The sequence below is a fragment of the Borostomias antarcticus genome (genome assembly GCF_949987555.1).
Source record: "Borostomias antarcticus genome assembly, chromosome: 20".
Taxonomy (NCBI): Eukaryota; Metazoa; Chordata; class Actinopteri; order Stomiiformes; family Stomiidae; genus Borostomias; species Borostomias antarcticus.
The window spans coordinates 18,542,885-18,552,344 of NC_140253.1; the positions used below are offsets into that span (position 1 = coordinate 18,542,885).

Consider the following 9,460-nt stretch of genomic DNA (forward strand, 5'->3'; position numbering starts at 1 on the left):
CTTTTCAGGCTGATTGGGTGCAGATTGTACTCTGCTGCCTCAGCTCTCATTTCAAACTCATCCCAGACTATAAACAGCTCAGTGTACTAAACAGGGACTCACAACCAAAAGGGTCAGATGGATTGAAAATCAAGTGTGTATCCCTGCAGGCCCGGAGACTTTGAGGGGGCGGGTCAACTGTCAATCAATTTCTACTTTGGCCAATCAGAGGCTGACAATCGTCTTGTCAATCAAAAACTCATTTCGCCTGAAACGGTTGTCAATCACTTTTTATTTGGCAAATCGCCTTTCTCTTAGGAGAAGGGGTGTGGTGGAAATGACGCTAGCTAGTTAGCTAGCTATCTACATTGACTTCGTTTGCTATAGTTAGCTTGCTAGTTACGTAGGCCTAATGCAATTTGTTATGGAGTTAGATTGACTGGATTACATGACTGTGTGTGAGAGAGATTTTTTTTTTTTTAATGCAAATCATGTAGCTTGAAAGACGTAATCCATCAACCTCCCTGATAAAAGCCTTACCAAGACTCCCCTAGGTATTCTCTTAGTAGGCCTATGATCAATGTAATGGCTTGTGGGTAGAGGCTAGCAATGGTCTACACTAGCCCAGGGGCAGGGGAGCGACTGATCCATAGCCAGGACTGGGATGTCTCAGTGGTCCCAGGTCAGTCTTCCAGTCATTCAGCCAGCCTGTCAGTAGATGTGCTCTACTTGTATTGATTTGTTCATACACTAGTATTCCAGCACAGGTTATGTTCTTGAATGCTTCTGGTTCTCAGCAGTTCTCTTAGCAACCTAATTTAATCCCTATCACTGTTTTCAGATCCACATAGGGGAAACATATGGCTGAGAGAGGAGTGTGGAGGAAAATCAACAGCACCCCACACACACACACTTACATAACCAACCAAGCAAGTTCTACCTTTCTATACCACAAATATAAGTTTGAGAACCTAGGATACATACAGCCAGCCTAAGGGGGTTCTAATGTACTGACCTCCCTTCTTGGAGGTCAGTACAGGAACTAGCGGTTCTGTCCAAGGAACAAGCGTTTCAGCTTCCGCTCACCTGTATGCAGCTTATACCATGCTGACTGGCCTGGACTAGTCACCACATCCACAGTCTAGCCAAGTCAGAGATACCCTTGTGCATTTTACAAAACAAGTGTCATACAATTAAGGTTATCATTTGTGCAGCATGTGTGCTGTACGTGTAAAGACAAGATACAGATCATTTTCTCCAGGTTTTATTGAATAGCTTGTAGACCACACTGAAACACTGGGCTGACAGTTCAGTTGTACAAGGCGGACCTGGGAGACCATTCAGGACACCTTGTTTGGGTCGAGGCTCTGCTTAGTCTACTGGCCCAGGTGAACTAACTGGATGTACTGACGCTGAGAATGGAGACACACACACATGACACAGCTGGCCGACACTTCTTGCACTCTAAGAGGTTAGGGTTAGGGCTAGACAATATAGGTTGGCATAAAATAATACATATTTATTTTTAAATGGATGGAAAGATGCTGCCCATGCCTAGATCTTTATGTCTATTCAGCATGTCTGTTCTCACCCACTGAGGTCCCATCACCAAACGTGAAGCCTCGGATACAATAATAAAACAGGGGCAGACAATGAAAGATAGAGATAGATAGACAGACAGACAGATGGATATGTAGACAGATATTCATCATATTGGATTAATATCTTTAACAGAGCAGTGGAGGTCATCCAGAGAGGACACAACTTAAGTGAATGTTGATGAGAACACACCATCTATTAGAAACATGAGACTAGCTCCTCCTGTCACCTCTCTCCCAGCCTGGCCTCCTCCACTCTGATGTCCATGCTGGTCTCCTCCTGTCACCTCTGCTCCTGTCTTTAGTCCATGTTGGTCTCCTGTCACCCCTCTCCCACTGTGGTGTCCATGTTGGTCTCCTCCTGTCAACTCTCCCCCACTCTCTTGTCCATGTTGGTCTCCTCCTGTCACCTCTCTTCCACTGTGGTGTCCATGTTGGTCTCCTCCTGTCAACTCTCCCCCACTCTCTTGTCCATGTTGGTCTCCTCCTGTCACCTCTCTTCCACTGTGGTGTCCATGTTGGTGTCCTCCTGTCACCTCTCCTCCACTGTGGTGTCCATTTTCATCTCCTGTCCACAAATTAAGAAAACATAAACATAAGCTATAAACACACACACCCACACCCATCCATCCACATTATGTTTTAATCTTGCCAGGATCTAATTAATGTAGTGTCTCTTTGGCTAACATCAGGTATCTCACCTCTCATCTCTTATGTCCTCTCCTCCTGTCCCCTCTCTTCCACTCTCTTGTACCTCTTGGTTTCCTGTCAACAAATTATATATTTTTAACAGAACATAATCATGCATACTGTGTACACACCTACAGTATCTACCTGTCTATTTGTTTATCTATATACAGACACAATTTATCCCGTCAATGTGCTTTTCCCATCATGTTAAGTAAAGAGTAGGCAGTGTACCACCATCATCACCTCTTTCTTTTTGATCTTGTCCTCAACAGTTCGCTTTCCAAAGCTGAGCTTTGTTTGATGAAATCTTTAAATCTTCTCCCTCTCTCTTTCTCCCTCTCTCTCTCTCTGTGTCAGTGAAGAAAGCAAACACATGGTCAATTGTTATGTGAATAACGGCCTCTGCTATAGTTGCTATGGAAAAGAGGGGACTTCATTTCAACATGAATTTCAACCATGTACACGTCATTGACGATTTATCAGTCACAGACATGCAACGTGGCAGCTGTTGACTTCAGTGTGATTTGCACTGTTCCTGACGTACTGTCTGACAATAGGCTCTTTGCACAAGCTCTACTACATCCTGAAATTCTACAGGCAGATTTATTTCCTGTCCTATACCATTGGATGGAAGTGATTAATCAGGTGTGCGGCACACCTGATAATCACCTGATCACTTCCATCCAATGGTATAGGACAGGAAATGCCTGTAGAATTTCAGGAAGTAGTGGAGCTTGTGCAAAGAGCCTATTGCTTGGCAACACCAAACGCCCAGTGTTTACATGAGAAAATAAATATTATAGATTTCTTTGTAGAAGCACTGCTCTGTTGGTGCATGTGCGCAGGTACACCGCTTTGCTAATGTTAAAGGGCAATGCTCGTTTTTGACAACCTGGACCTTATTTACGACATATTATAAGAAGTTTGACTCACCGAGATCACTTTGGTGTAATTCGGAGGCCTGTAGAAGAAATTTAAAATCCAGCGCGAGCCAAGTATATCCATGTAATGACGGTGATCGGGGCACCGAGAATGCAGTTTCTCAAAATCTTTTTTCGGCCGCTAAACGGTTGTTTTCATCAATCAGATTGGATGAATCGACAGTTGAGATTCCTCAAAGCGAGGCATTGTTGTGGTTTTCAAATACGGGGTCTTTAGCCTCTGTAATATGATCTTTACACGCCTCTCCCCCACTTGCTCCAGCACGCATGCGCACAGGCCAGCGCGCAGACTGGCTATTCTCCGGCTACACTCGCGGCTCACATTCTCTGCGCTACGATCGGATTGTTGGTGCCGAGAATATTGTCGTCGTCATTCGTCAGCAATGGTTCGTTTTTGCGTGTACCCAAATTGTCAGATATTTATAGTTATCAAAAGATTTACATAAATGTTACCTAGTTCTCTAAAAACAAGAATAGATAACGCAACTACTCAAGGTTGTTACAGGAAGCAAAAGTGATGCCGGAGACACACCCAGTCAATCACATGGGATGAATAGATGGGGAGACACACCCAGTCAATCACATGGGATGAATAGATGGGGAGACACACCCAGTCAATCACATGGGATGAATAGATGGGGAGACACACCCAGTCAATCACATGGGATGAATAGATGGATGATAGATGGTTGATGGGCTTCAACTTTTTATAGGCCAGCTTTGTGCTCTAATGTCTTTCGTGGGAGTAATTGACAATCTTTACCTATTTTTTTATAACACAGTTCTGTGCTGTAATATATGTCCTGCCATAACAACCGCATTCACATAAAATGATTATTATTATTTATATGGTGAACTATAACTAGAAACTGCTTTCATTTTTTTCTAGGAGAACTCCGCTACAGTTTTAAATTCTCCAGACAGAGTCACGAATGTGTGACAAAACCCATATACGTTCGCACAGCACAGACATTCCGGAGAGACCTCATGGAGCGCGTACTGCAGATGAGGGATGATCCAAATGTGCTTTACACAGTACCTCGCAAGGAGAAGAGACCACCTCACAAAAGACTGCTTCAGAACATTGCTCCAGTCCCTAGACCAGATAGAAATGTTTTAGTGGCTAGACGGACCAGTCGTTTCGGGCGTTTATTCAAAGCTACACCGTGTTAGCTTGACAGAATTCGAATCATGTTTTCTGACTGCTGGATTGTCATGTCATGGGAATTTATCTCACTGTGCCTTGTACCATTTATATGAGAATTTTGTTGTTGATTTCTGGTCTGTGCTGTAGGTCTGTGTGTTTGTATGCTGTCTGTAGAGCATACTGACTCGAAATAAAAACATAAATAACTTTGTGTTTGTTTCATTTTATTTTTTGATTCAATAATTATGAAACGTTATATTTCTCTATATAAAATGTACAAATGTAGGCTGGTAAAAAAAAAAGTACATCAGTGATACACTGGAGTGGGTAATATGCATCCAGCATAGTTATGGGATCTGGTCTGGGATAAGATTTTAGTGATTGCAAATGGCAATGCTAGGGAAAACATTGCATGTTATCCTAGATAGAATGAGACATGATAATGATGATAGTATTTTTCAAAGAAGCAGAAAATAATCAAATAATGTAGTCTGTTTGGGAATGTGTAGGCTATTGATTGTCAAATGATATTGAAAATGTCCTCTGCCTCGGTGAACCCAACATAGCTGTCTGTTGGGGAGGGGTATTTCGTTCTGATGGCTGTGACAATGCAACTCGGGATGACTCTTCTGTTGCCAGGTCCAAGGTGTTCCCCTCGAAGTGCCCACTCCAGCACAATGCGATAGGCTACAAGTCTGTACTGCCTGTAGGAGAGGAGGGTTGATTAGAAGAAAGAAATGTAAATTCTAAGATATTTACTTATCAGGCGGACAAATTCAACGCAAAAAATATTTTATGCATATGTTATTTGTAGTCTACTTACTCAATTGAAAGTTGGCCATTTGGTCCTAAAGGCTTTGGCTGGGTCTTCCAGTTCACTTTTGGCACACGAAAGAAAGTTTCTACCACTGCCCGGTTGATCAGAGATGGAAAATCCTCAAGAGTTGTGAGACACTGTTGTGTGGGGTCCGATGTGTCGTTATTTCTCGAGACTCCCAGACGTGCATCGTCTGGCCTCAAGTCCCACTCAGAGCAACAAATGCATTCCTCCTCTGTTGGCATAGGGTGACAATGTAGGCAAGAACACCACCAGTTACCATCTCTTCGGGAGCGTGCAGCGGTTTGTTGTTCTCGGGCCAGCTGTTCCTCTCTCTGTCTCCTCACCCTCCTTTCAAGGAGCTCTTCGTCCGTATACTCTTGCTCAAAACGATATGGACGTCTGTAATATTCTAATTCATTTTCTAGATCCTCTAAATCTGACAAATATTCAGCCATATTGCACACAATATTCTCGGCACCAACAATCCGATCGTAGCGCAGAGAATGTGAGCCGCGAGTGTAGCCGGAGAATAGCCAGTCTGCGCGCTGGCCTGTGCGCATGCGTGCTGGAGCAAGTGGGGGAGAGGCGTGTAAAGATCATATTACAGAGGCTAAAGACCCCGTATTTGAAAACCACAACAATGCCTCGCGTTGAGGAATCTCAACTGTCGATTCATCCAATCTGATTGATGAAAACAACCGTTTAGCGGCCGAAAATAGATTTTGAGAAACTGCATTCTCGGTGCCCCGATCACCGCCATTACATGGATATACTTGGCTCGCGCTGGATTTTAAATTTCTTGTACAGGCCTCCGAATTACACCAAAGTGATCTCGGTGAGTCAAACTTCTTATAATATGTCGTAAATAAGGTCCAGGTTGTCAAAAACGAGCATTGTCCTTTAACGTGGGTCAAGAATAGCCTACACTTAGCTAGCCACGTTGTGACGGCTAGGATCATGGATGCATACTAACTTAGCTATTTACTGTAGCTAACGTTAGGCTTCTCAGCATCTTCGTCTACGTTCTTAAATGTGAGCATTTAGGCGCTGTCAATGTTCAAACGAATTGAAAATACGTTAAATAACTGCGTATTGTTATGCATTTGTGTCAATTTCCCTTACCTCGAAATACATCCAATCTGTTGGCTTGATCGTCCTCCTCTGAAGCTGACACGTATTAATGATAAATTAGCTTTGCGTCTCACGAAAGGCGATTCGCCCAATTAAAAAGTGATTGACAACCGTTTCAGGCGAAATTAGTTTTTGATTGACAAGACGATTGTCAGCCTCTGATTGGCCAAAGTAAAAATAGATTGACAGTTGACCCGCCCCCTCGTAGTCTCTGGGCCTGCAGAGATACCCTTTATTAAATGGATTGGAAGATATAATAAAATCAATTATCTTTTTTATATCGTAACATTTCAAGTGCACCAGGGTAAATGAAATGCTTTTATTTCTGAGGAAATTGTTAAAGGCATGAGAGTACAGATGAAAAGTCTAGAATATCTAGGAAGTCTGGAATATAAATCTTTCATTCCCGGTTTTCACCAGCAGAGGGTAGTAATGTGTTTATATTAATACTTTTTCTACAGGCTGTCGGGCTGCCTGGTCACAGAGGAAGGCTGTGTCTCTCTAGCCTCAGCTATGAGGTCAAACCCCGCCCACCTGAGAGAGCTGGACCTGGGCTACAATCACCCAGGAGACTCAGGAGTGAAGCTGCTCTCTGCTGAACTGGAGAAACTCAAGTAAGGAGAGAGTTTTTAAAACCATGTGGAAATAATTCACCCTCTATCAATATCTTAACATTGTTATAACCCCTCTTTCCACCCCCCTTCTGAACTAGATGATGATCTCATTGCCTCATCATCATCTTCCTCTGCTTATTCCTACAGTGTGGATCATGGTGGAGAGTTCAGGATCAGACCTGGGTCTAGAAAATGTGAGTATTGACTGCTGTAAAGAAAACGTCTGTTACCCATGTGTTTTAACTGAAGCTGACCTAAACTGAAAGAACACCACCATTATCTACCTGGGGCAGAGATAGAGAGAGAGAGACAGACAGACACAGAGAAACTGAGAGCTGTTTATCGTCTTCAATGAAGAAATGCCCAGCGCACATTAGACTGTAAACAAACATATAGCCCCCTCCCCGCATACATACATATAGACCCACAAATAACAACAACAAACAACAACATACACCTGGCCTGACTATACCTTACTCAACACATCCTGTGTACATACATATAGATACAGTTGAAACACCTTTCCAGACTATGTCTTATTCAACACAGTTATGCTGTATGGCACAAAGCTGTTGTTGAAACGCACAGTACGGCAACTCAGAGTACGATTCCTGTGTCCTGATGGCAGAGTGTTATAGTGGGTATGGAGGGGTGGTTGGGTGATGTAGTCTGATGGCAGAGTGTTATAGTGGGTATGGAGGGGTGGTTGGGTGATGTAGTCTGATGGCAGAGTGTTATAGTGGGTATGGAGGGGTGGTTGGGTGATGTAGTCTAGTGATGTCACAGTGTTATAGTGGGTATGGAGGGGTGGTTGGGTGATGTAGTCTGATGGCAGAGTGTTATAGTGGGTATGGAGGGGTGGTTGGGTGATGTAGTCTAGTGATGTCACAGTGTTATAGTGGGTATGGAGGGGTGGTTGGGTGATGTAGTCTGATGGCAGAGTGTTATAGTGGGTATGGAGGGTGGTTGGGTGATGTAGTCTGATGGCAGAGTGTTATAGTGGGTATGGAGGGGTGGTTGGGTGATGTAGTCTGATGGCAGAGTGTTATAGTGGGTATGGAGGGGTGGTTGGGTGATGTAGTCTGATGGCAGAGTGTTATAGTGGGTATGGAGGGGTGGTTGGGTGATGTAGTCTGATGGCAGAGTGTTATAGTGGGTATGGAGGGTGGTTGGGTGATGTAGTCTGATGGCAGAGTGTTATAGTGGGTATGGAGGGTGGTTGGGTGATGTAGTCTGATGGCAGAGTGTTATAGTGGGTATGGAGGGGTGGTTGGGTGATGTAGTCTAGTGATGTCACAGTGTTATAGTGGGTATGGAGGGGTGGTTGGGTGATGTAGTCTGATGGCAGAGTGTTATAGTGGGTATGGAGGGGTGGTTGGGTGATGTAGTCTGATGGCAGAGTGTTATAGTGGGTATGGAGGGGTGGTTGGGTGATGTAGTCTAGTGATGGCAGAGTGTTATAGTGGGTATGGAGGGGTGGTTGGGTGATGTAGTCTGATGGCAGAGTGTTATAGTGGGTATGGAGGGGTGGTTGGGTGATGTAGTCTGATGGCAGAGTGTTATAGTGGGTATGGAGGGTGGTTGGGTGATGTAGTCTGATGGCAGAGTGTTATAGTGGGTATGGAGGGGTGGTTGGGTGATGTAGTCTGATGGCAGAGTGTTATAGTGGGTATGGAGGGGTGGTTGGGTGATGTAGTCTAGTGATGGCAGAGTGTTATAGTGGGTATGAAGGGGTCTCAGGGTGATGTAGTCTGATGGCAGAGTGTTATAGTGGGTATGGAGGGGTGGTTGGGTGATGTAGTCTGATGGCAGAGTGTTATAGTGGGTATGGAGGGGTGGTTGGGTGATGTAGTCTGATGGCAGAGTGTTATAGTGGGTATGGAGGGGTGGTTGGGTGATGTAGTCTAGTGATGTCACAGTGTTATAGTGGGAATGGAGGAATGACAACTAACACATGAGTTTGTGTGAATAGCTGTGTGTGTGTGCGTGAGAGAGTATGTACAAAATGTTATGTGTGTGTAAGTGTGTGTGTGTGTGTGTGTGCGTGTTTGTGAGAGTGAGACAGAGAGAGAGCATTTATTATATATGTGTGTGTTTAGCTGTGTGTGTGTACAGTATGTGTCTGTTTGTTTGTTTATGTGTGTGTGTGTGTGTGTGCGCGCGTGTTTAGCTGTGTGTGTATGTGTGTGTGTGCACGCGCATATGTGTGTGTGTGTGGAGGCCAGAGAGGGGTTGTGGAGGGGGAGAAAGCAGAGAGAGATGGAGAGAGACAGAGGTGTGGAGATAAGGAAGAGAATGAGAGAGAATGAGAGAGAAGGGGGGAGAGAGAGAGAGAGAGAGAGAGAGAGGGGAGTACATAAAGGGAGGGAGGGTTTGAGGCTCAACTTGTGTGTGTGTGTGTGTGTGTGTGTATTCATGTCTGTACAAACTCTGACTTGTCCCACAAGCATCAAACAGCTCACATTCATACAGACTTAGGGCGTATTCAAACAGGCTTTATCTCGGTTTAATCGAGATAGAAATCGGTTTCTCCCTTGTCC

At 44.3% G+C, this 9,460-nt stretch overlaps 1 protein-coding gene across 1 annotated transcript in view; it reads left to right on the forward strand.

Annotated features, from left to right (window-relative positions):
• LOC311322623 (uncharacterized protein) overlaps positions 1 to 9,460 on the forward strand; it is a gene marked incomplete at its 3' end in the record, with an annotated part of 312,133 nt that overhangs the window by 301,320 nt on the left and 1,353 nt on the right. The window contains exons 12-13 of the mRNA XM_084454703.1: positions 6,768 to 6,920; positions 7,068 to 7,114. Coding sequence (XP_084310829.1) covers positions 6,768 to 6,920; positions 7,068 to 7,114 — 200 coding nt within the window. The remainder of the gene's footprint in view (positions 1 to 6,767; positions 6,921 to 7,067; positions 7,115 to 9,460) is intronic.